This window comes from Poromitra crassiceps, assembly GCF_964638095.1.
Source record: "Poromitra crassiceps genome assembly, chromosome: 7".
NCBI classification, from domain to species: Eukaryota; Metazoa; Chordata; class Actinopteri; order Beryciformes; family Melamphaidae; genus Poromitra; species Poromitra crassiceps.
Genome location: NC_139628.1, coordinates 43,713,798 through 43,741,681, shown reverse-complemented (window position 1 = coordinate 43,741,681; position 27,884 = coordinate 43,713,798). Strand labels below are relative to the sequence as shown.

The following is a 27,884-nucleotide window of genomic DNA, read 5'->3' as shown; positions in this document are numbered from 1 at the left end:
TAGCCGTCCTAAGAATTTTCAAAACAGGATTTCCTGGCAGAACAGAAGAAAGCAAAGCATTTTGTGGGTGATCCAAACAATGCACCAATTTACCTGAGAGACAACTCTAGTATGTAAATAGGCCCAACACGTAATTAAAATCAAGTGTGCATGTATAAAAGTTTATTTCAACCCAACAACACACACCCATACAGTATAGATCCATTGATAAATGCTGCATTTGAAAAGTCAGGCACTTAGGTCATTTTCCAACATCCCAGTGGAATGCAAAGTCTTTCATAGCTCAGTAGTTCTGCAGTATGTAGGCTCGATCCGGTCCCTGCACTTCCCAGCAGTACACATCAGGGGGCACTGTGTCTATAACAAATGCAGCAGATGGCCTTACTGTTGATGCTAGAAAATAATAAGAGCAAATTGCCTTTTCCTTGAAAACATTGACTGTTCCAACATCCTTAAATCCCAACCATTACAATGTCTAATTTAATCCAATAAGGCATTTGACATTTGTTCCTGAAACAAGAGAGTATTTACAGTAGCCTAGGTTAGACACATATATACATACATACAAACAATAACAATACATTGTAATAATACATGTGTATAATACAACACAATAATACTTCATATTTGACAAGACAGCAAAATAATGTTTCTGTATTTTTCCTTTGGCACATTGCATTCCCTGTGTCACGGGCCTCATGGCTGTAACAGAACAGATCAATACTCAATATTATAGCATACATTACATAGTCCAAAGAAAATAAAACTAGCAACAGCAAAATATGTACCACAGTATTAAAAAATCTGTAACAGTCCAGTCAAATTCCTCTTGGAGAGGCGCCTTGGATGTTGGAATAACATGGCATCTTAACAGTTTTTTGAGAACAGCGTCTCCAGTTCAAGAGTCCATGTGAATAGTACACATAGTGATATGGTAAAAAATATCGCCTAATATTTTAAATGGATGCATATTGTACAGATTTACAGATTGCCAAAATGCGTAGATGCACATTAGTCTTTGGCTGTAAGGAGTAGATCAGAATATTTATCTGATCAAAATGGTCTTTCTTGAGGCAAGGGCATGAGGAAGAGGAGAATATGGAGGTATGCAGGTTGCAGTTGTGGCGGGAGGAGAAGAACCAAGTGGCTTTGGGTCAGATCCATGTAGCCAGTTACCCACAGGAAGTTTTGGGCCCCTTCGCATGCTCATTTCTAGGGTGGTGACTCTGGAGACGATGCGCCATGGCCACACTTTTTTGGGGCGTGTCCAAACTCATGCGCTTAACCGGAGTTTCTCTGGCTATATATGCAGCCAATTTCTTGTCATCAGTGATGTCACATGTCACAATGTCTATGTGAGTGTGAAGGTGTAAAATATCACTGTAGCGCCCCCCATGGGCGCATCCCTCCCGCCTGATTCATGCCAGACCCCTGAAAAGTGTTTTGGCAAATTTTAGAGGCGATCAGAGCAACTGTGCACCTTGCAACTCCAGACAGACAGACAGACTGACAAACAAACAAACAAACAGACATACAAACAGACACACACACACACACACGCTCACAGTCAAGTAGTGTAGTACCAGTCCTAAATTCCCACCACTTATGACATCACTGATGATGTCATCATGTCATCAGTGATGTCAGTCAAGCAATTGTGATGTCATCAGTAAGCAATATGATGTCATCAGTGATGTAGAACTGTATGAAATCATCAGTGATTTATGACCTCATCAGTGATGTCATAGTGAGCTACGATTGGTCTATGTAAGATTATGTCAGAGCAGCGTGATTGGTTTACGTAAAATATCGCTGTTTTGTAGGCAATCAGGGCAACGGTGCGCCTTTCAACTCCAGATGGACACACACACACACACAGCTCTCCAATTATAGTAGTAGCATACACTACAAACAACAAAATTGTCCCAGAAATTGCTACTAGCTGCTGTTTTTGTTGTTTCCGAGCTGGAACCAAAACTCGCTTATAATCCCCTCCAAGACCTGAGCTGGCCATTCCCGTAGTGTCGCCTCTTCTTCGGCTAAACTATCTGGGCATGGTGGATGAGGGATGCATGCGGACTGATCACAGGGTTGGGGCGGGGTTTAGATCTCAGCGTGCCGTTAGTGTGCTGAAAGCGGAGGCTTGACATGTGTGAGTCGGACACCTGGGAGCTGGTGGTCTCGCTGTCTTGGTCGTCGGGGCGCTCCTGGCTCGCGGGACGCATCAGACCCCCCAGGCCTTCGTCCTCTTCGTCCTCGTCGTCCGTTACGGGCGGGTAGCTGGACAGAGGAGAGTGCTGCTGATTCCTGCTGCCCGGCATCGCTCCCCCGTCACTCGGGATGGGGGGGCTGCCGTTGAGTTGCCTCAGAAGCTCGGTGGAGTGCACCGTTGGGAAGGGAGAGGGGATGAGAGGCGGGTGGAGACGGTTTTCCTGTTGCAGAGGCACAAGGGAGACAAAACTCTTCATTGCAGAGAATAGGATATGCAATGTCTGTGATCTAAAAGGCTAGACTAGAGATATTGCCGACACACCTTATTATAGTAGCAGAGGGATGTCGAAATTTCATTTCATTTCACGTTTCATTGTATAATGTACACCATATGACGATTTGAGGATTCCCTTGTTTGATGAAATGCAAAAGCAAAAACCTGAGCTATTCTGGGTAGAGATGCTGGCCAGAAATTGGGAGTGTTTATCGCTGAAGTATTTAAGACTGCCAATTTTATTTCTGAGGACTTGAATAGAAGGCAATTGCAACTTTTTAAGTAAGATATGTCAGGCTCTCCTGTCAAGATATGTGTGAGTTCACATAGACGGCAATTGCAACTTTTTAAGTAAGATATGTCAGGCTCTCCTGTCAAGATATGTGAGTTCACAGGCCTAATGCCGCGTTCCAGTAGCACTGGGAATTAGGAATTTCCCAGTTGAGTGACGTCACACCCGAGTTTACCGCGTTCCAGTAAAAGGAGTCAGAAAACCAGCCAGGTTTAGCTCTAGCAGCTGCCATCTTGGATTTTGAGGTCAGGGTTGGTGAGGTTCGCCCGAGTTTCGAAGTAGGAAATCCCAGTTCAGGGGACGTCACCGGGGTGTTCCCGTCTGTGAACTGGGAAATTCCTAGTTCCCAGTGAAACTGGAACGGGGCATAATTCTGAGGTTTGGTGTGTCTTGTTGTATTATAAATGCCATATTTGAATTTAGGTTGTTTCTGTTACCTATATATTATGCTTGGCCATTGTTTATGACAACTGAACAGGAAAGGTGTCTTGTAAGTTCATATGGGCTGGGCTTCATTGGATGACACTTGCATGACACTTACCAACGATATGGTGCTGTTTCTCACAAATGACTCCACTCTGAGCCGGGTCTCCTCGTCTCTATCCAGGGCGCGCTCTCTCCCCCTCCGCGAGTTGTTGTGCAGGATGGGTCGGCCCAGGTAGTCCAGCCCCCCCCCTCCTCCTCCTCCTCCTCCTCCTCCTCGCCCACCTGAGATAGTAGATCGACTGTCTCGGCAGCGAGCCTGCTCCTGTCAGCACAGGAAAAACATTATAATTAGATTAGCAGTACACATTTAGATTGTACTGTATCGAAACCAACTTGAGCTGAGCGAGAGAGCACGGACCCAGTTTTGGATCGTCAATGATTTAAGCTTGTTTTACTGTTGAACTATATGTTGAATTGTATAAGAGCATCACATTTGAAGTAATTTAAGTCTGGTATTGAGTCTTCCAAATTATACACTTTCCATCATATCATAATGGAAAATGTGGTGACTATGGTTCAGGTCAGCTTGAATAGATCACACCATGGATATAGTAAAGCTACTGATGCACTGAATGCCAGTTCAATCATGAGGACTGTGTCATACAATAGGGAGGATTGGTTACTGTATGCTTAAGGTAGGGCTGGATATCAGTAAAACAAAATAACCCAGTACAAAGTAGTATTGAAACTTCCCCAGTCAAACTATCCCTGCATTCGATCCTTTTTGTACACAGATCTAGAAACAAATGACTATTTGTAAGGTTTTGCTCACAGCCAATCACCGCAAGCGTTCTTCGATTTAATGTGACGTCACCCACAATGTTCTTGAAGCAAAAGGCCCCAGGAAAGAGGCAAGGAGACAGCCCACATAGGATGTGTATTCTTATTAATATAATATTATGTGAGATGCACTACATTTAGATTAGAAATGAGAGGAGTTGCCTGCCAGCTCAGAACTTAGCCGCTTGGCATCTGGACAGTAAAGCCTCAGTCCCCGGCCCCGGCTCTGCATGCACAGATAGATAGATTCGTAGACTGACCCCCAGAGAAGACAGGCTGGTCCGCAGGGTGCCCTCCACCCTCAGAGGGAGGTGCTCCTCTGTCTGGAACGAAAGCAGAAGCATGTGTGGATCAGCCGTAGGCCTGCAGCTGATGTTATCTGCCACCAGTGTTGTAGGTAAATCACTATATCTCAAGTCCAAGTCGAGTCTCGAGTCCCCAGTGTTTGAGTCAGAGTCCAAGTCACCAAAGAAGAGTCCGATTCCAGTCCCCATTACCTGAGTGCGAGTCCAGAGTTACTGAACATGTGCATGAATCCACATGTAGGTGGAACACACGTGCCTATTACAAAAAAACGGTCTTTATCGATTAAGTCCGAGTCCTCATCTCCAACTTCCGAGCCCGAATGCATGAGCACTCGAGTCAGAGTCATCAGTGCTCAAGTCCAATCGAGTCACAAGTCCGGAAAATGAGTCAGTCCGAGTCCTGGACTCGACTACAACAACACTGCCACCAAAACATTCAAACCCATTTATGTCCACTCAATTTCTGGGGAATAATGTAAGTGGAGCAATGGCTGATGACTGACAAGAAATTATAATTTGGTCAATGAGATGAATTGTTAGGCGTACAGTAAGTAGGTCATCAAACTATGAGTTTAGTGTGAGTGCTGCCTTTATTTCAGGCAATTTTTCCTAGATCTTTGCTCTCCGTTATCATGATAAAACTACTAGATACAGTTTGGACTCACAGGCTAAGGTATAGCAGCCCATTCCCAACATATATCCATGGTCATAGCAGAGTAGGCCTATGTCTTAGGTAGGTCTAGTATGTCTTAGGTCTGTATCGTCACAGTAGGCTTACTAAATAAAGTACCGTTCCTCTGGCGTCTGTGCTGACTGAGTTAATTCTCCTGAAGGAAGCTTGCCTGGAGAGAGTGCTTATTTCCTCCCTGCATGGGAACAAATAAGAGATGGATAGAACAGAATGAGAAAGAAAGGTAAATAGTTAAAGAAAGCAGAGAATATATTCACTTTCAATGTGCATACTGTATTTTGAACAGCCTGTATGTATATCTACAATATATATATTGGTGCGGATAAATTATCATCTGATAATGGGATTGTATGTATATGTATATTTATTGGGTATTATCACTTTACTGTATTATGGCTGATAGATATTGGCTATATAATATCTATACAAAATGTGTTATTTACAAGGAAAACCCCTTTGGATACCTTTAAGCAAAAAATGACATAGGGGCCAGTCTACTACTGTATATGCCTTTTGTCATTGTGTTTTATCTGCAGACTAAGCAGCCATATGCCTTCAGTTCAATAAAAGCCTTTGTTTTTGTATTCTACTAATAACATGCATTTAATACATTGACATGTCTGATTTGACAGATTATGTCAAAGCATTATTTTTTGGATTCTTAGGCAACATGCTCTATAAAGCCAAATAATGTTTGTGAAGTTTTTTGACGTTCTTTATACTAGAAGAAAATAAATGAATATTTGAAGAGTACTGTTCTTTGTTTTTGTTGTGTTCACAATAGCGATGTCCGTAAGATTTGGTTAGGTCAGAGCTATGGAATATTACATCATCCATCTTTGCTCACTCATCTTAGCCTTTCTTACCCTCAGGTGTACAATCACATGTTATGAGCTTCTTTCTAAAAGGCAAACATGTAAAATTATTGGTTATCCTATTGCTATATAGGCCATGAGAAGCAGGTTATCGTTATCAGTACTGAGAAAAAAATCCATATTGTGCATCCCTATGCAATATGCTGGTGTGTTCATATTCCCATCCATACGTTTCATTGTTTCTTTGCCTCAGTATGCTCTACTGCTGTTAATGTGCACATCCTGCATACAAGCTGCTATTCTTATTCGTCTAATTCACACTTTTCATTCTTAGTTCTTACTTGAGACTCTCAAGCGTTGTAACTGTCGGCTGCATTATGTTTAATACGCCTCATTTGCTCCATTCTTATATTCAACGAGCCAGTTTTCCCCGCGGGGGGTCGTTAAAGCTTCATCTCATCTCATCCTATCTTAATTAAGACATGGTGTCGTCGCGCCGTACTTCTTCTCGGTGAGCTCCAGCTCCAGCTTCTTGTTCTTGCGCTTGTGGTGGCAAGTGACGGCGATGACGATGATGAGCATCAAGATGAGCAGCCCGCCAGCCGCGCCCCCCACGCTGATCATCAGCAGATTCTCAGACAGTACATCCTTCTGGGGAGCTCCTTCTGATGACGGGGAAAGGACGACACATTCGTAAACAGTTTGTCATGCAAGAATGCATAAAGTGCATAAAGTGTATTTTAAGGTATACAATTATTCTTTATCGCTGGATTTGATTGGTGGAAGAGGATCAGGTTATTTCCTCTGGGACTATGATGTGGATATTTGGAAGATAGGTAAGTATTTTATTCGGTAGGTAGATAGATAGATAGATAGATAGATAGATAGATAGATAGATAGATAGATAGATAGATAGGTAGCTAAGTATTTTAGTAGGTAAATAAGTAGGTAGGTATTTTAGTAGGCACTTATTTTAGTAGGTATTGGTAACCTACAGTAGATAGGTATATATTTTAGTAGGTACTAGGTAGGTATTTTAGGTAGGTGGGTAGACAGATAGGCAGTAAGGGAAGTTGGCAGGTATTGTGTGTAGGCACATACATCTATACACGTAAATCTCATCTCTCATGTTGACAGCACTGTCCCCTACCTGTTACAGTCACCTCAACCTCTGCCTCCGACATCCCAACTTCATTCTTGGCCACACACTGGTAGGTGCCAGCGTCTAACAAGCCGAGCGGTCGCCCAAAAGCTAGCGTTCCATTAGGGTGAGGGATCACACCCTCCGGCAACACTCCACCCTTTCTGCAAATGGCACAAATGCAAAGCAAATTGACATTTAACTACAGTATTGCTGTGATGCATGAATGCAAAACAAATGTACAAATGTACATTTATTGCTATGAGATGCATGCATTTAGATGTCCACTTAGTGTATTACAGTAATGAAGGCAGGCTATTACTGTATGTGGTTACATGTTTCATGAGATGAGTTTTTCTTTGGGGGTGCTAACTGCTCATTGCTGTGGTGCGTCAGCACTGCACTTCCCAGAGATAAACTGTCAATCAAACAGAGTGGGCGGGACTGTGACACCTTATTTCCAAACCAACTGGAAATGTAAAATTCATCACGCCCTGTGCAGGATTTTCCCAGAAAGACCAACAGTACCAGACACAGCAAATGTAAAGCCTTTCATGAACTGGCCACAGGTTGAAAGAGAAGCAAAATGGACATTTCATGCATATGAAAATGTCATGGACAACTTCTAATTTTAATGCTTACATCCCATAATATTACAGAGTTACAGATCGACAGTGAAAGGCTGTGGAAACTGTGATACAACACAATCCTATGTGTTGCGTGAGCTTTTACGCAAATCAGATCAGATGGATTTGAATAGATTTCTGACCCTAATGTGTTTCCTGTTTCCAATCCCGATTACCCCCCAAACATGCCCGGTGTATCGCCACCATTATAGAGCACAATACTGTATGTACTGCACAGTGTTGGGCAGTAACTTAATGTAGTTACTTACTTGCAGTAACTAGTAATGTAAGGGATTACAACTTCCAAAAAGTAATTATATTACAGTTACTAATCCAAGTAACTTCAAGTTAGTGCATTACTTTCTCCAGCGCTGGCACAGTGCTAAAACAAAGTACTTGAGATAGTTCCGGCTATGCAAGACTACTGCGTTGCCAGAACGCAATTAGATTTTTGTCCTACTGTACAGAGACAATTAAATACAAAGTATGCAGTTTGGCTGATTGTTGACTCCCCCTGTAGGTTTAATAGTTATTGTTCCAATAAAGTGGATTCAGCTCTAAAAGGAGCTAGCCAAACAGGTTGTAATATGTCACTTTTTCAGAAGGGGGTAGTGAAAGTAATTATAGTAATGTAACAAATTACGTTTGAAACCAAGTAATAAGTAAAGTGATTTCTTCATAACTTTTTAAAGGAGTAATCAGTAATAAGTAACTAGTTACGCTTCCTGAGTAACTTGCCCAACACTAGGCCTACTGAAACCTGACCTGAGCTTTAATTCACATGGCTTGGGTTTTTTGAAAGAGCCCCTATCACCAGTAGGAAAGAGGAACCATTGATTTTAAATAGCCTATGATGTGATAACATAAAAAAAAACAAATCCACACTTTCTACTTCCTCTTCCTCCTCTACCCGCCCATGCAAGTTCCCCTCTGTCCTTCTCGGGGGCCGCAGCTCATCCCTTTCTCTCTCCTCTCATCCCTTTCCCTCTCCTCTCATCCCCCTCTTCCTCCCTCCTTCGTGTGAAACTGTCTTCCCCGTCTGCTCTCCACGCAAGCTGCAACACGACACTGTGACAGCCGCTATTACTTCACCTGCTGCTTTGCATTGACAAAGCCAACAGGTTTGCCCACTGCCACAGCCGCCGCCGCGCGCGCGTGCGTAAGGAGAGGTTGATTGTAACAAGAGATTTTGGTGCTGACTTAACATGAAAAAAGAAGGAGTGCGTGCGTGTGTGTGTGTGTGTGTGTGTGTGTGTGTGTGTGTGTGCGTGTGTGTGTGTGTGTGCGTGTGTGTGTGTGTGTGTGTGTGTGTATGCGTGCGTGCGCGCGTGCACATACATGCATGTGTGTGTGTGTGTGTGTGTGTGTGTGTGTGTGTGTGTGTGTGTGTGTGTGTGCGTGGTGCGTGCGTGCGTGCGTGTGTGCATGGCGTGTGTCTGGTAAGCCTTACTCACAAACCCTGTCTTTCGCAAGGTGTGTTCCTATGACTAATGGCTTAAGATCTGGTGGCAAATAGCAGGTAGCTTCTGATCTGGCAATAACAAGCCAAAGGAAAAGGCTCCTCAATCCACCGACCATTTTTACTCTTTGAATTTTTCTTTTCTTTTACTAAACTTTAGCTGCATTTACAGCCTGAGAGGGTGCAAAGTATTCCCCCTGGGGCCTAACTGTCGCTTCTCATAGTTTGATGGGAGCCATTGCTTTTCAAAGCTCTCATTTCGCCGGGCCAAACGCTAGGCTACACCACACCCCGAGAAAGCCTTAACGTGCCGAAGGAAACGGCTTTGAGTTGACACCAGGTGCCTCAAGCAGGAGGACCGCAGGAATCTACGTCAAACGCCTCCCCGAGGATGTACTGCCGGGCAGTAATGCGGCGCCGGCGTAAACAACACACACACACACACACACACACACACACGCGCCATTCGAATGTGTCACTTTCCACTGAGGCAGCAAAATAAGAAGGTGACAATGCCATGCCATGACTTTGCGGTTGAAGACAAAAGTTCATGACAAACATGCACTGAAGTGTGCTGCAGTAGCACAGTTGAAACACAGGGGGAGTTTGGCCATATGTCACACAGGGACGTTGACGTTGCCAGCACAACTTGAAGGAGAGCCAGTCAGCATTGACTTCAGTACAGTACAGCTGAAGTTAATGGTGACTGGTTTTCTCTCGAGACTGGCATGAGGGCAGATGATGACAGAATTTGCATTTTTGGGTGAACTGTCCCTTTAAAGATGAGGGGGTGGGGGGGGGAGGGGGGCACCAAATAGCAAGTAGAAGATTTGTTTCTCTGCTAAAGGTTTACTTAAGTTTGAAGGCAAAAAAACGACTTAAGTAAAACTAAAAAGTGGCAGAGAGCAGTAGCCTACAAAATAGAGTAAAAGAATAAATAGCCTACAAAAGTAAGTACAAAAGAGAACAGCGCTGGATGCAACTGTAAAAGGAAAACAAACAAACAAGAAAAGCAACAAAAATACTCAATTACACTGACAAGAGTAAATGTAATTAATTACTTCAACCCATTAATAAGTGACCTGAGTGCAATCTCAATGAACCATTGAACCCATTTGAAGTCGTCAATTATGACTCCTCCTTGTAAAATAAGTGGTGAACAATAAATCAGACAGGTCAGACAGTTAGTCATGCAGTCATCCAGACAGCCAGAGAGGGAGGCAGTGCTGTACCTGGTCCAGGTGAAACTCTGTGGTTTGGGGTTTCCTCCACTCACACACCTGAGGGCAGCTGTCTCCAGGCCCACGTACCAGTCCTCGCTGAAGCCAGACACCTCTGCATTTGGGGGGACTGGGGGGGGGGGGGGATACAGTGCTTTCACTTAATTTGTTTCGGGCAGGTTAGGGCAACTCAAAAGACACAAAAAGAAAACAGCTGATCAAGATGAAGAAAATGTATGAGCTGCTTTTATATTAAAATTGTGTTTAGTCAGGCTTTTAGATGTAGCTGTGAACTGTTGTGACTGTTGAAGTGTTGGCGGCAAGGATAAAAACAGGAAGTGAAGCTTTGGAGGTGGAAACACACTGCAAATAAAACTTTAAAAAGTTACGGTACATGTGGAAAAAAATCTGCTATTGTGCTTAGGATAATTTCACTTATCTCCAATACAAATCAACTTGTTTTGAGAATTTTGTAGAGTCAAGTGTCAATTTCTTGATAGTGGTTTGCCATACCGACTTGTTTCACGACACACTCTTTTCTAGAAAATTCCTGGAAGATTTCTGTTAGTTCTGTTTATTCGGGTCCATCTTTAGGTAGGCTATGTGCGTGTGAGCCTATATGTTTGTCCAAGTGTTTTATGGGCTAAAAAGACTTTAACTTTAAGCCTTTACTCACAGTGCACCACCAGGCTGTTTTGTATCCTGCGGGGGCGCTGCAGGGCTGGGTGCCACACCAGACAGTCCAACCTCTTGCCGTTCATGCTCCGGAGCGGGTGCAGGGAGAAGTGTGAGGAGACCGCCCCGCCGTCGGAGCTGCGGTTGTTGGACTGGCCGTTCAGCTCCGTGTCCCAGGAGAGGCGGGGCGGCGGCCGGGCCACGGCGCGGCACGAGGCGACCACGCGGTACTCCTCACCCTCCTTCAGAATCACGGGCTCCAGGGAGGAGATGGGAAATGCTGTGGGAAGACGACAGGGAGTTTAGAAACTAATGCAACAGTAAAACACTTAACCAGAAAAGTTAAGGTCATGTTCCTGATTTAGATTTGATAGGTATTGAGAATGGAGATTTAATGGGATACTTTTTTTTATCATGTGTTTGATTTCTCTAAATATCTTCTGTAAAGCAGTGGTTCTCAATGTGGGGTCTGGGGGCCACCAGGCCCAGGGGTCGGAGGGGATTCCAGTTGGTCCCCGGCAAATTGATGAATTGTTGAACTTCACTATTTAATTTATTTTTTATACTTTCATTATTTAATTTACAAGAAGTTAGCAGAATTAGAGAATGTAGAAGAATGACCATCATGGTCATCGTTTCACTGGAATTCTGGACAAAATCATATCTAGCAATACAAATATTCTCAGATTTGGATCTGAGAGACAAAATCTTGAGGAAAAAATTACTATGATAGATTGATTTTATTCTGTTTGGATTTGTGTCTTGTGTCTTGTGCTTTGGGGGCTGTGTTTGCATGTTTGTATATTTGTTGTTTTTCCATTGTGGGATATCTCCTAGAGAGCATCATTTGTGGTTTATGTTTATGTTTGGATGATGTTTATGTTTAAGGTTGGATGATATCTATTGTGCTGTTAGATGATGGTGTGCTAACATGCCGGAATGTTTGGGTTTGTTGTCATCATGGTTTATTTGGATAGTCCGCGTTGTCATTAGGGTTTATTTGGATAGTCCGCCTACAGAGAGTCTACTCACTACTCAGAGTATTTGTGACATTTCAACAGGTTATTCAACTATTCAACTGTTTAATTTTGTCTGTAGATCAGTGGTTGGTCTAGCCTCAAGACCCAAATTGTTCCTTAATCCTTAAAGCGTGACCCAAATTTCAGATTATTTTCTTTGCCTGTATGCTTTTTAAGCAAGTTTAACCTGGTGATGCTCGTCAAGCTTCAACAATCTAAATTGAACTGTATGAAATATGAAATAAAAAGGCAGACTTTTCTTGAATTAAATACAAATGCAGATTTATAATTACAGGGATATGCTTTTTAAACAAGTTAAACTGGTGATGCTCTTTTCTGAATGGTCTAGATCTGTTTTGTGGTAGTAAAGATTCATGAGGCTGTGATTATCCTAGGTCACAATAGTATGGAGCCCATAAAGGACATGGGCAAAATAAATAAATAAATAATAGCTTTCTCATGCGCACCAGAAACTATCTGGTGCGCACGAGAAGGTTTCTGGGGCACACCAGATAAGTAAAAAAAAAAAAGCCTCCCCTCCCCTCATTTTATACAATGAGGTCAAGTTTCAAAAAATAGTCTCGCTACAATGAAATGGCTACTATGGGGACTAACATCATCACACAATTGGGTTAATTGAATCCACAAGTGTCTCAGCTTTCCAGTGATACCCAATTTCTGCAATTCCAAGACTGTTTAGGGACTCCAGTATGCCGAAATATTCCCACCCCCTCTGCCGATCTGGGGAGAGTTATAGGCTAGCACATGTTTCCTCTGATACATTTGCAGTCTTCTTCTTGCTTCTTTCTTTTCACATGACAGCGAGGGGTTTCACCGGCAGGACATAGCACGTGGGAGGACCACGCAATTCCCCCAGTTCCCCTCCCCCGCGAACAGGTGCCATAAACGACCAGGACTCATATCCCACCAGGTTCCCACCCACAGACACAGCCAATTGTGTCTGAACATCTGACCTAACCGGAAGTACCGCTGCCGGGAATTGAACCCAGGTCTCCATGGACAGTGGTATAGGCGAGTGCTTTTACCTCTTATGCTACCCAGGCAGCCAAATATCTCTAATATTAAGTTAAGTACATACTGTCATGTCATCACTAGCCATTTTCATCCTCATAAAACATATCTTCACAGAACTTCACACAGATAATTAGACTCATTAAAGGAACAGTTCACTCAAAAATGAAAATTCTGTCATCCACTCACCCTCATCCCAGTTGAATCACAGGTGAATTTTGTCCATATTACACACAGGGAGGTTGCCAGCACAACTGCAGGGAAAACCAGTCACCACTGATTTCAGTACACCTTCTATACAGCTGAAGTCAGTGGTGGCGAGTTGCACAGTTGTGTGTTATATGGACAAACTTCACCTGTGTGACTTTTCATTTTTGGGCGAACCTTTCCTTTAAATGGTGGAGCGGTAGATGGAGGGACTCACTCCACACGGTGAGGGACAGCTGGCGTTCAAAGTTGCCTGTGGGGAAGGTGCTGATGTGGCAGGTGTACTTCCCCTCGTCCGACAGCTCTGTGCTGATGATGACCAGCGACGAGTCGGCCGTGGGGTCGCTGCCTCGGAACCGCACCCGGCTCGCCCACAACCCGGACGCTACAGACAGAGAGAGAGAGAGAGAGAGAGAGAGAGAGAGAGAGAGATCAGTCAGGAAAGTACAGAGCAGACCTCAAAGTTTCTTTTGTCAGTTTCAGTTGCATTCTTGTCTGAAATTACATTTTGGGCATTTAGCACCGTGGCTCCTGCGTTACATTGCTGGCTTGCTAGGGGAAGCTAAGCAGGTCTGACTGTGATCAGTCCTTGGATGGGAGACCATCTGGTGCTGAAAGTGGTGTTGGAAGACCAGTAGGAGGTGCTCTTCCTTCTGGTCTCATGAATAATCCCTAATGCCCTAGGGCAGAGACAGGGACTCTGTCCTGTGAGTGAGCACCATCCTTCGGATGAGACGTTAAACCGAGGTCCCGACTCTCTGTGGTCAATAAAGATCCCATCGCCACTCTTCGCAAGAGTAGGGTGTAACCCCGGTGCCCTGGGGGGTGTAACCCCGGTGCCCTGGGGGGTGTGACCCCGGTGCCCTGGAGGGTGTAACCCCGGTGCCCTGGCTAAACTCCCACACAGGCCTTCCTTCCATCATGGCCACCTAATCATCCCTCATTATCTAATTGGCTCTTTCAGTCCTCAACTCTCCACCATGATTGCTGATGTGTGGTGAGCGTTCTGGTGCAACCTGGCTGCCATGCATCACCCAGGTGGGTGCTCCACATCGGTGGTGGATGAGTTGAGCCCCCAACCCCACCAATATGTAAAGCGTTTTGAGTACTTAGAAAATCGCTATATAAATGCAATCAATTATAGTTTTATCCGGAATACAATAAGTGCAACAATAGACCTTTTTCATAGCAGCCATTTTGATGTGTCGTAGCAGGGTAAACACAGGTGTAACTAATAAGATTAATGACGTTCCATTCCATTTAGGTGATCCAGTGCCAGACCCTGTTATTGTGCACGTTGGCTCATTGGAACACCTAAATGGAATGGAAGCATCATTACTGTTATTATTAGTTACACCTGTGTTGTGTTTACCCTGCTATGTCAAAATCAACACTGCGCTAAGTTCACACCCATCATTTAGTGTAGTCGCAGACTGTAGTTCAATCATGGAAGACCAAATAAGGCATTAATAGAGCACCCCATGCTGTCATAACCCTCAGCCCAAATGACATCATAAATGACATCATAGATGACATCAGTTATGACATCATAAATGCCCTTCTCCCAAATGACATCAGTTATGACATCATAAATGACATCAGTTATGACATCATAAATGCCCTTCTCCTGGTACTATATAAAGCCCCCATCACCACAGCTTAAATCACACTTGTGCAGTCATCACTCACCTCGTGTCAGCATCACGCATTCATCCAGCATCTCCAGAGCAAAAAGCTTCATTCAGTCCAGCACCATGTCCGAGTCCGAAAACGAGCAGCAAAGTTTCAGCTCCACCGTGGACGCTTTCCTCCAGAGCACATTCAACGCCCCGGCCAGCCTCGGGCAAATCCCCAATCCCCAGGCTCCATCTCCGGGCGTCACAGGCGTCTCATGGGACGCTCCCCTCACCAGGGGCCGCGGCCGCAAAAGAAGATCCAACGTCAAGGAGGTCCTCGTCTCGCCTGGATCTCAGTCCGCACAGCACTCCGGAGGCCGCGGCCGCGGCAAAAGAGCCCAGAAGTCCACCTCCCCCGGATCTCAGTCCGCACAGCACTCCGGAGGCCGTGGCCGCAGCAAAAGAGCCCAGAAGTCCACCTCCAAGAAAGGCCCAGCGAAGCGCACCACGACCGGCGGCTCCTCGGCGGACGCACCAAGGCTCCAGCTCGCGAGCCCCACGCTCCCCACGGCAGCAGCCCAAACAGCCCTGCCCCAGGTTTCAGGTCGTATCCCCCCTTTTCAGCCGGCATCTCCTCCGGCGGCCGCACTCATTGCAGGCCGGGTGCCAATCCCCGAGCAACTCTGCCCTGTTGCATACGGCCGCTTCCCTCTCCCGCGTCCGGTCGGGTATTATCAAACATGCATTTAGTCCCTGGTTTCAGTCAACGTTGCGGCATTGCTGCTGCACTCATTTCAGGCCGGGTGCCAATCCCTTAGCATACGGCATACGGCATACGGCCGCTTCCCTCTCCCGTGTCCATTCGGGTTTTAACAACATGCCTCTAGTCCCAGTTTCCAGTCAACCTTTTCTTTTTCATAGCATGGTTCCTCTCTTACGCATCCAATCCATCGATCCAATCCCAGTCATTTAGATAAAGTATAACCCTTGTAAACTTTTCCGGCCATGCTGAGTAGCGCGCTAGCTACCTGGCTAGCCACCGGCCTTCCATGCTATACTGCGCATGCGCGTGGCTGGTCTAGCGTTGCCAAAGATGCGCATTGCAAATGCAAGATGCGACACTATAGTCTCCCGTCGCATGCTTCAGGCAAAATGGCGATAATCATCAGTTCTGCTGTTGCCGTCCTTCAAAATATAAGAAAATGTATAGCTCAGCGCTAGAGCGGACTGGCTTGAATGTGGGAAAGCGGGGTTCGAATCCCGTGTGCGCGCTGATATTTTAATTTAAGATCCTGGTGAAATATGGTCTAAATCTGGAAGTTCAATAAACGTCTGCAAATAGTGGGTGAAAAAAAAAAAAAAAAAAAAAAAAAAAAAAACTTTCACTTTCAAATTTAAACGTCTTTTCAACCGAAAAATGCTCGCGGGTGGTTCTGGCTTCAGCATATGCTTGAATTAAGTTCTAGAGGTGAATGGTTGCAGAAAAGAGGCACCATGAGTTCCCTACTTTCTCCCAGTAGGGAATCGATCTTCCTCTACGAGATTTACTCTGGTATTGCAAATGCATACGAAGCTTCAGTCTCGATCATAAACAAAAGGTGCTCCTCCCAGTCCACCACGGCTTTAATGTGCAGCGCAGCATCACCCGGCTTTCCGTTATGCATAACTCGTCAGGTCAGCAGAGCTCATTCCCCGGTCACGGCGCAGTAGATTCAGCAGAGCACATCCCTGGTCACAGCACAGTGGCTACAGCAGAGCATATCCCGGCAGCGTTGCCAGACGTACGATAATTATCGTACCTGTACGATAATTTTGACCTCTGTACGATGTACGATCAATAATCCCCAAATCCCCCAAACGTACGAGAATCTCATCATTTCGTGACACTTAGACGAATCCTACGTCTATCACTCTATCTGTTTATACAATCATCTCTTCAAACAAACATATTTGCAGCTAATACGTGCAGCCTTCAACAACTGGGCTGCTGTCCTCATCAGCCATCCGTCCTACATCCATCCAGAGCAAGCTGCTATATCATCAGCCCAAAGATGCCTCCTTCCATGATTGGTAGGAAGTATTAATGCATTTCGTTGGTGGCGGTCTTCTCTCCCAATCCCCGTTTGGTGCCCATGCCCGGGCAATTTGCATATAACCCCATAAGTGTCCTTGCCATTGCTTAACCTCAGTCAGCCCACGTCCTGACAATTTGCACAACCCATCATCCCTGCATTCTGCTTAAACATCAGTCAGCCCATGTCCTGACAAGTCAGCCCCCGTCCTGACAATTTGCTCAACCCATTATCTCTGCATTCTGCTTAAACCTGTCAGCCCACGTCCCGAGAAGTCAGTCCACATCCTGACAACTTGCTCAACCCATTATCCCTGCATCCTGCTTAAACTTCAGTCAGCCCACGTCCTGACAAGTCAGCCAATGTCCGACAATCTGCATAACCCATCATTCCGGCATTTGCATAAACCTCAATCAGCCCTTGGCCCCCTTTTCCTCATCTCTCCCCATCATCACATGACAGGATCCTGGTTCATCCTTCACTTCAAGACCACACTCCAGAAATGCAACATCCCTGCAGAGAACTATTCCAGTCACTCCTTCAGGATCGGAGCAGCCACATCAGCAGCCATGCAGGGGGCGTCCTCCGCCTCCCTTCAACAACTGGGGCGCTGGTCCTCATCCGCCTATGCATCTTTCATTCGACCAGAGCAAGACACCATATTATCAGCCCAAAGATCCCTCCTTCCATGACTAAAGAGGCAACAAGCACTTCGTTGGTGGTGATCAAACTCTCCTTTTCCTCATCAATGCGCCCATGCCCGGGCTATCCACATCCACGCCCTTGCAACCCCGCTTTGCCTTAAAAAACCTACTCAAACTGTCTATTCTGATTCAATAAAGTTTGTTAAAATTATATTACGAGTCTCTCATGATTGAACTGTACTCATGATCGTTTGGAACAGCCTCCCCAGGAGCCAGATCAGCTCGAGTCGACAAACAACTCTCCAATCAACACTTGTCACTGAAAATTAAAATCAACGCTTATTTATCTTGGGGAAATTTGCTGTGTAGAATGAGCTTGCAAGAGTGACATTAACAAATGGATTAAGAGAGAGATTTCTTCTGCAAATAATATCACAGCAGAATAAAATAGAGCTAATATCCCGATTCATTTTTCTGCCCCGCGATAGGCTACGTATTGTCACCTTTTCATATCGTGATATCATTATAAGGCTTACAGTAGGCACAGCACCCAAGCCGTTTTGGGCACCACATAAGCCAAATTAATGTAAAATCAAAAACGAATTAATTAAAAATCAAACTAACTAAATAACTTTTCCCAGATCTAATTGGTTGTAGTTCTTTAGCAAGTTTGGTCTTTAAGCTTTTTCGGTGTCGTTTATTTATTATCTGCTTTAGCTATGTTATGACCATATTATGGTCATAACAATGGTCCAAAATGATGTGAAATTGCATATTGAAAAAAAGTTAAATTTCCTTGTGGGAGGACCCCCAAACCCCCCACCAAATATGTGCACCTTCCACAAACGTTGGTAAAACACTGCTATCCTACTTGTCTGTCCATCGGAGTGGTGTGCTGCGATGATCTGCTCCTTGGTGCCATCGGCCCTCTCCTTGTACCAGGTGACCTGCACCAGGACGTTCTGCTCCTCCTCCGCGGCGTCGAGCTGGTAGCGGCAGGGCAGGACCGTCTCCTCCTCGGCCAAGGAGCGCATGGAATGAGAGGGAGGGGGCTCCACAAAGTCTCCCTGTACCACTGTAACTGCTGTAGGAGAGAGAGAGACAGACAGACAGAGAGATCAGGTGAGTGATCAAGCATAGTTGGCTGGTGGGATGATGATTACAGTCAAAGACCATAAATTATAGTCAATGATATAGTAGTAAATAATTGTTGATGATAATCATGATGCAAATAACATCAATATAAACAAAAATCAATGATATTGTCAGATTTTTTTTTTTTTTTTAATAGGCCTACCTTAAAAGATCCTGTTCTCATAATTTTCATCAGGTTGATGCTGCTTACTTGGAATTTGTGTCATAAAGATTCATGTCAAACTAAAAAGGATTGTAAAAAAAAACAATTCAGCAAATAAAAAGGCGCTAGGGCCAGGGCCAGATTTTTCCATAATGATGCGTGCATACTGATTGATGATTGATTGATTGATTTTTTTAAGTGTCATGCAATCTTAGGAGCCCAACCACAACACACACACACACACACACACACACACACACACGAAAACAATACCAGCCATGCCATCGTGGCTGGTAATAATTATTGGGTGGCAGGGTGTCCCAGTGGTTAGAAATAGTATCCAGACACGCTGAATCTCTGAACCAGATCCAGACAACATACTAACAATTAACATATAAATATTTTTCAGAGGCAAAGATATATACAGAGAAAATTTGACTAGGATTGATTGATTGATTGATTGAGTTCTTTATTGATAATGAACAAACAGTGTATACATATATACATGCACAGGCCCACCATTATCAAAAGGATAAAAAAATGCAATAAAGCTAACAGCTTATTTCCATTGCGGTCCTTAAGATGACTGTGATGAAAAGTGCACTGTTGTGTGTATGCCTGGGTGTGTGTAAGTGTATAACAGTATGAGTGCATCAAGCACTTGTCAGAGTCTGCGGGTAACGCGTGGGTGTGCCTGCCACGCAGGGGGGAGGATAATATGGGGAAGTAGGGCACATAGAATAATCAATAAAAAATAAGCATAAAATAAAATAAAAGACAATTAGTGCAATTAAAAATAAACCCAACAAATCCATTATTAACTTCAAGAAGGTGTTTTTAAACTGCTGGGTCAGTACTGTACCAAAGTCTTGGGTCTGTATCTGTTGGGTCCCCATAGTCATATCATATTGAAAGTTTTAAACCTTGATTAGACAAAATATCAGAGCAGACAGCAAAGCAACAGCAGAATAGAAAAATCCAAACTGTGATTGCAAACCTTTGAGATGAAGGAGCAAACAGATTGGAGATGAGATCTGAAGGCAAGAGGAGGGGGAGTGGAATTTAAAGTATACATAGAGTACACAGAGAAGAGAACGAAGACAGAGGGAGGAGAGAGAAGACAGATATGTCGCTTAACTAGTTGCTCGAGACATGTTTTCAAAGGCGAACCCACAGAAGTTTACTCCACAGTGTCTGGTCTGGAGGGAAGGAGACACTCGGCCCCGGGAGACAGAGACATGCGGACGGGCGCACACACAGTCTCTATAGATGTCGTGACTGCCACACTGTAACGTACACCACAATCAGTAAAAGCTGACACGAATGTGCCTTGTTGCCTTCTCCTCGTGTCTCTCTCTGTTTACAGATCCAATTCACTAATCTGTTTGATGTAGACTTAAGTGCACTGTGTCATCCTATCTTCTCCTGTGCTGTCCTCCAGCAGTCTCACATTGAATAGGAAGTCACGGCATTTGAAGCTAAATATGAATAACAACAACAGTTGGCAGAATTGGTTGCATGTCAGAGTGATATTTCTCTTGGCACAGTGCTAAGACAAATGCAAATTGAAGTTCTGGTCACATTCTGGAAAAACAAGTTTCGCTCCACGCAACTTCAAACACTGGACTCTATTGGGGATTGATGCAATTCATCAGCACGGTTTATTATTTTTATTTAAGGCAAGACACACCGCAGCAGGTGAATATCGACTACCGCAATTATGTCTTGGTCTCATGCGTAAAGAAATTAACTAACAGATATCACTATGAAACTTCTCCAGTTGATTACTTACATTAAGACAATTATGTATAACACGTTTTCTTAAATTGTATGTTTAAATATGCAAATGATGCATTATCTAATTAAATATGCACTAATTTGCATACATTTCCACAACAGAAATCTGAACATCTATCTAGGCTATATATATATAAATTTGGCAATGTGGGCAATCTCTGTTTGATTGTTTCAAGAATTTTGGCCAGGCCACAGCTATGCCGTTTTACATACGATTGGGCTGAAACTTTCAGGAAGTGTAAAGAGCACCTGTGCTGGTGACCTGACGGAGCCGGATTTTTTAATTAGGTGATTGCCCTAATTACCTAATGACATCAGTGATGTCATCAATGATGTCATACCATCACTGATTATGTCATACATAGGCATTGTGACATCACTGATGATGTCATCAGTGACACACACACACACACACACACACACACACACACACACGAGAGAGACTGAGGGAGAGAGGAGAGGGAGAGACTGAGGGAGATGAGAGGGAGAGAGAGAGAGAGAGAGGAGAGGGAGAGCGACAGAGAGATTTAAAAAACCTTTATTCTAAACTATTACAAGTTAACAGACAAGGGATCTCAACAGAGAGAGGGAGAGAGAGGAGAGGGAGAGAGAGGAGGGAGAGACTGAGGGAGAGATAGGGGAAGATAGACTGAGGGAGAGAGATAGGGAGACATTGCGTGCACGCCAATAGGGCAGGCGAGGCCACGCAGCAGCAGAGCTGTGGGCGAGGCCACGCAGTAGCCGAGCTTCGGACGCGAGCTGCAGAGCCACCATGTTTTTAGGAATACAATCTTCTTCTTAGTTAAAATTTACTAAGTGGTGTCTGTGGCAGAGGTGTGTGTCACGATGAGGCTATGAATGATATGGACAAACGTCTATGTAAAAACTTTCAGAATATAGCCTAGATGGGAATAAAACTGGGATGTTTGGTGTATGTAAGTGCTACTGAAGTGGAGATTTTTGGCTCAGAATATGAGAAAGAGAAAACTCTATTCACCTGCCATGTCTCGCTTTAATCATAATTGCTACTCTTGGCGTGGAGGAGCTCATGTTGCTCGTGGTGACTATGTTTTCACACGTGCAGTTTCCTCATGTCGATGAACCTGTTAAGACTGAACAAAAGCAGCTTGCAGGGGAATTGAATTTCAGCAAATGAATTAGTCCAAAGTACTAAATGATATCAGTCCAATTTTAAATGATGAATAACCGACTTGAAATGACAAATTCTATCCCCAAAATGTCTCAGTCTCTGCGTATGGCAAGCCTTGTTATCGTTTATTCCTTAAAATGCATGTCAGTACGTACTTTTCACGCATTGCTGTATTGTAATTGAATGTGAACTTGTGACTAATTTGGTCATGATTACCGTAATCACCTTTTGGTTTTCACAAGGCCCAATTTAATAAATATTGTAGGACTGATTTTATAGTTGCTATGATTTTTTGTCTAATCACTTTTCTGTCCTTACTCATGACAAATACCAGTCATAATTTATAACGAGTCGGATCAAGATACCATTATGACATTTAGACATGTACAAAAAGCACTAGCACGGCGGGCCTACTCACTACCTACCAATCAAATTACAGAAGAAGTTTGAGGACCATAGCAACTAACAGTTATCAATACACAGTATAAGGTGTTATACGCACGCCATAATCAAAAAGGCGACCATACATGTAGACTAGAGGTCCAAGTTTGAGAGAATGACATAGCCTACTACCATGCAAATGAGTAGGCCTACCATAAACTACCATGCAAGTGAGTAGGCCTACCATAACAACCGGCTGCACCGTCACAACAGACAGGCAGCAACATTCACCAGCCTGGTTTCAGGGTGAGTGAGTGTGCGGAAGTCATTGTGGTTATCAAGTCACCCCCCATTAGGCCCAACAACTCAAGAAGGCTCAACGGCTCCACTTCCCTGTTCACACTGCACTCAACAATGCTAGATGGTAAATAATGGCCCTGTTTGATTCTCTGCCCACTGCAGGAGAAGGATAAAATGACGCTACCTTAAAGCGCCAGGACGTCTGAAACAAGTTATTTTTCAGTCACCTATATTAAAATATGATACCTAATTAATAAAGTATCTAGTTAGGTAGCTGGGTGATAGGAAGCTCACTTGAGTTACAGACAGACCCAATACCTATAGCGCTTTTATCCAAAGTGCTTTACAATGAGCAGGTAGTGTACATTCACACAGACATTCATTCACCGGCAAGCTACCACGCAGGGTGCTGGCACAGCTACCCGGAGCAATTTGGCGTTTAGTATCTTGCTCAAGGACACTTCCACATGCAGACTGGAGGGGGCGGGGATCGAACCAGCAACCTCTTTTATCCAAAGCGATTAGTGGATGACCCCCTCTACCTCCTGAGTCACAGCCAATGCTGCCCCACTGCTACCACTTTGTTTTTTAGTAGACCTACTCCCTTCTTCTATAGCATCTACCGTACACTGTGCTGGACTGCTGGTTAAGTCTCTACCTGCACTCCTAGCTTCACCACCCCTATTAAATGCATTTTGACAAGCATGGTACATGCTACACACTCAGGCCCATGTGGGCTCTTAACACCATGGCTAAACTCCAGTGATTACGATCCTTAGTGACACCCAAGCTCGGAGCTCTCACAGGCTCATTCATTTTGTAGCTGATGTGGGTCATCCAAAATATCTTGCCCACCTGAATAGTCTTTGTGACAGGTGTGTTGGTGCAGTATGTAGGTAGGTACTATGAAGAAGCCATACTGGATACACACTTTGCACACTCTCAGCCCTAGGGGTCGTAATGATGAACTAATACTAAATGTGATGTTACAATGTAGCCCTATGATGACTCTTCCCTGTATATGATGTTGCCCTTCTTATTCTGTGCCTTGAACTGCCGCCCGGCCTATAGGGATGAGTCGATCCTTGTGACTTTGATGTTATGTCCTGAATTGAAATTTCTGTAATAGTTTATACTTACTTTTTTCTACATTTCTCTATATGTTTGTTATTGTTTATTGATGATCTGATTGACTTACTGCTGCTACTGAGCTAACAGATGTGATTTTAATATTTTCCAAGATTGACACAGATCCATATCGATTTGAGGTCCATTGATGTCTTTGTGAGGAATTGTAGGAGTTCACTCTGAGCCGCAAGGTGTAGCCTTTTGCCATCAATGTGATGTTTATGATGATTGGTCACTGTGAACCATGTCATTTGTCAGCATATATACTTGAGAAAGAAATTGTGTACCAAAACGTTGTACGCTGATTGAGCAAGTGAAGACAGTGTAGCACCTGATGTGGGAAAATGTGCTCAGATATGTCAGCAGGTATGATTCATACACTTACCATCACACCTTATGAGTGTAGCCTATAGTGTTTTTCCATGTGAGGTATCTCTTTCTCTCTCTCTGTGTGTGTGTGTGTGTGTGTGTGTGTGTGTGTGTGTGTGTGTGTGTGTGTCACCCTGAGGTTTACCATGGAATCTGCCTGTACCACATTATTGGAATAACACTCCGCCTGTGACCAGCATCCTGCTGTTACTATGTGTAGGATTGACTGACTGCATCCCACAGTGTTCTGACTGTAGGCTACATGTAGGCCTATGCATGTAAACCTCACTGACTTCACTTAACGAAAGGACTGTCTGGCTAATACACTGTCTATATTGTATTAACCTCTTTATACAGTCTATGGTATTAACGCACATTGTATAAGATATAGGCTATATAGACAGTAACACTTTATTTGGAAATAAGCCCACCTACAAAGAGTGTATGAAGTATTTGGAACATTTCAACAGCTAAACAGTTGACTTGTTGAATCTCAACTAATGTCAACTAAAGGATAAGTTCACCCAAAAATGAAATTCAGTCATTACCTACTCACACCCATGCCGATGGAAGGACGGGTCAAGTTTTCTTTTTTAGTCCACCAGACATTTGTGGAGTTTCACAGCACAACATTGAATTCTCCTATAGTACATGATTGATGTGTAAATGGTGACCAACATTCAAACGTAAAAACAACAACAAAGAATTTAGTAAAATGCTTCCATACTGCTCACCGCTGGCGTAATCCAAGTATCCACAAGCCCTGAGATGCCAAGTTGACTTGAAAATATGTCATTTAGACCCTGTTTTAGCTGAAATGTCACATATACTCTATAGATAATATGTTGTACATCTGTTACACAGCTGAATGTCAACTAATAAGCTGTTGAAATGTTGCAATGATGTGTAGACTCACTGTATGCAGACTATACAAATGTGATAGTCAACAGACAGATTCTGTTTACTTCCCGTAAACACCTGCACCTTGTGTAACATGTATACAGGTATGTTCATGAATAGTCACATACTTTATAGATAATCTGTTAAACATCTGTTAAACAGTTGAATCTCAACTAATAAGTTGTTGAAATGTTACAAATACTGTAAAAAGTAGAGTAGACTATTTGGAATATCCAAATAAAGTCTTATGTCACCCAATAGTCAGATTAAGCGCATGCATGCATACACATCAAATTAGATTAATCACACATATGCTTACACACACATTTATGACACAAACACACAGCACTCCCACACACACTACACACACTAGGAGGGTCCATGCAGTCAGTGTGAATCACAGACAGGAGGCCGGGAAACGGATCGTCAATAACCTGTTTTTCCAGTAATATCAGACAGCAGCAGTGTTTTCTGTTTCAGCAGCTCAGCCCAGGGCGTGCACGGCTTATGAATATGCACGGGATAGGCCAATTACAGTCAATAACATGAAAGCTATGTGATAATCAAATATAGCAGAAAAAGCAACTTCTGCGCCAGCATGTCATGGCTTGCCTTCATTTTTGCACATATTTCTCGTTCATTTCCCATTCAAACTTTGCCAGAAGCAAGAATGAAATTATTTGCTGAAATTCAAATTAACAAATGGACCATATAAATCCTAATAGGTTATGTAGTGGTTCTCAATGTGGGGTCTGCGGACCCCCCAGTGGTCCTTGAGGCGGTTCCAGGGGGTCCCCAGCAAAAAGGGGAATCATTTATTTTTCGGGAATATTATAGAAATACTATAGGATTATAGGATACTATAGGATACCATAGCATAGGAGATAAACTCAATGTAATAGTTCACTATAAACTCACTATAGACTTCTTAAAAGTTCCTGTAGGAATACTATAGGATTTCTATAGGTATATCATAGGAATAGTATAGGTCAGGAGATACGTACATATCATGAACTCCTACCAAAGACACTGTAAGTCTCTGCAGGAGTATAGGAATACTATAGGAATATTAAAGGACACCATAGGAGATAAACAAGTCGGTCGCCTAGACTCCCTAAAAGTTCCTGTAGGAATGCCATAGGATTACTATATGAATATTATAGTGATACCATAGGTAGGATATAAACAGGTAGGCCTCTATAGGTCACTATAATCTCACTTTTGAGCACCATAGACACTCCCCTTATTAAACATCCTTATAATGATGCCTTACGAGAGAAACAATAGCCTACCATAAAGTAGCCTACTATAATAGGATCACTATAAACTCACAATGAAGTACTGTACTGCAAACACACTGCAAGTCCCTATAGGAAAAATAACAGGGATTTTCTATCAATTATGAATGAATTGAAAGGCTCCTTACCACAGATCCAGAGGGCTGAGAGACACAGAGAGAGTGTGTTGAGCAGCGATGTCATTATCCCCGGGAGAGAGAGCGAGAGAGAGGGAGTCAACTGCACTGCACAAGTCTGGACGCTTTCACCGCTGCCTGGGATAAAAGTCCAATAAAGGTCATATCCTGGTGCAAAAGGCTGATTAAACACAAGGTAATCTAAGCGGACTCATGCCTCGTCTGGCCCCATCACCCTTGGAAGTTCTTGGTGCACCAAATCCGTTCCAAGGCAAGAATACAAAAAAGTTTGGGAGGTGTAAAAATTAAATCAGTCCTTGTAGTCTAATAAGTTGAGATCTCTTGTTGTTTTGTCAGTGTCAAGCGCATGCCATGGTGTTGTTGTCCCTGGAGAGAAAAAATAGGCGCACCTCTACCTGTTTGGGATACACCTGTTGCTGTCGCAATTGCTCGCTCACTCGCTCTCTATCTCTCTCTCTCTCACACACACACACACACCTACCTCAAAAGTCACCTTTCCGGTTTGGTTAAGGGCAACATGACAGTTATTTTCTCTGTCTTTACATGCTCTGGCTCACAGGAGAGGCAGGTGAAAAGACTGGCATGGAGCTCCTATAGTTTTGACAGAAAGCAAGATCATAAGTGGGCCTATTGTGTCTCATAATAGAAGGAATATCCAGGCTGAAACCAAAACAAGGGAACATCCACCCACAGGGAAAAAAATACATTCATCCTATAATCTTATCATACCACAGCAAAAACTTCAAAATCCAAAAATAATATCACAAATGAATAGTATAATGAGACAATAGGAGATGGGGAGGGGCATAAGTTTAGGTTTATTATAGTAGTTCTCAAAGTGGGGTCTGGGGATCCTTGAGAGAACTTCCAGGGGGGTCCCCAGCATGCAAGGGAATACTTTAGGCCCATTCACTATAATTCCATCCATAAGTAACAACATGTCACAATGTATGACTATTTGGTCATGGGTTTCATCCACGTTCTGTGCGGAAACATCTAAAAGCAAGTATCTTATTAGATGAACCACTGTATTATAGGAATATTAGTGTTTTGTTGTTTTTGTTTTGTTTTTCATGTGACTATCAGCAATGTAATCCACTGGAATAGAACTCCATACAATAAGCACATAGCGAACAGCGAACAGTTTATTCCAATAGTGTTACTGTATCATCATCTACAACCATTATCACTTTATTTTATTTTTTCTAAATGTATAGAACTAGTTTAGAAGCTCACAATCTACTTCACTTCCCTTCTAAATTTCCTTCTAAACTGCCTCTTTTATTAAATCTGTTGCTGGGCCCTATCTATGCCTCGTGCAAGAGCAAAGACAAGCATTGGCATTGCTAGTTTCTCAAAATCTCCTTTCTTTTCCATTAAAAAAAACCCCCACTCACCACAGTGTCGTACCTGATGATGAGAATACAGATACAGCTTATTACAGTAAGAGGAAGCCACAAGCGCCAGGTTCTGTGTGTGTGTCCTCTGACATCCCCCCTGAAGAGTTCACAGAGATTGAAAAAGAGAACATTCACAATAATCACTTGTTTATTTCTTAATGT

At 43.5% G+C, this 27,884-nt stretch overlaps 1 protein-coding gene across 2 annotated transcripts; it reads right to left on the bottom strand.

The window, feature by feature from the left end:
- Nucleotides 1-147: 147 nt before the first annotated feature.
- On the bottom strand, nt 148-26,720 carry LOC310780148 (nectin-4-like). 2 transcript variants are annotated; one of them, XM_083640706.1, is made up of 11 exons: nt 26,314-26,720; nt 18,437-18,649; nt 13,451-13,618; nt 10,977-11,255; nt 10,313-10,430; nt 7,005-7,159; nt 6,357-6,519; nt 5,127-5,214; nt 4,304-4,366; nt 3,319-3,525; nt 148-2,432 (listed from the first exon to the last, which is right to left on the bottom strand). In XM_083640706.1, exons 1-11 carry the CDS (start codon nt 26,366-26,368, stop codon nt 2,040-2,042), a joined length of 1,902 nt encoding a protein of 633 aa, XP_083496832.1. In that variant the 5' UTR covers nt 26,369-26,720; the 3' UTR covers nt 148-2,039. The 2 variants fall into 2 exon arrangements, with proteins under 2 accessions (XP_083496832.1, XP_083496833.1); XM_083640707.1 differs by having other exon boundaries at nt 5,139-5,214.
- Between the last annotated feature and the right edge of the window lie 1,164 nt (nt 26,721-27,884).

Coding starts and splice junctions, on each gene's coding strand:
- LOC310780148 (XM_083640706.1), bottom strand. CDS start 26,368: ATGACATCGCTGCTCAACACACTCTCTCTGTGTCTCTCAGCCCTCTGG. Junction 3,526..4,303: donor CCAGCCTGTCTTCTCTGGGG/GTCAGTCTACGA, acceptor CTGTGCTGACAG/GAGCAGGCTCGCTGCCGAGA. Junction 2,433..3,318: donor GAAACAGCACCATATCGTTG/GTAAGTGTCATG, acceptor CCTCTGCAACAG/GAAAACCGTCTCCACCCGCC.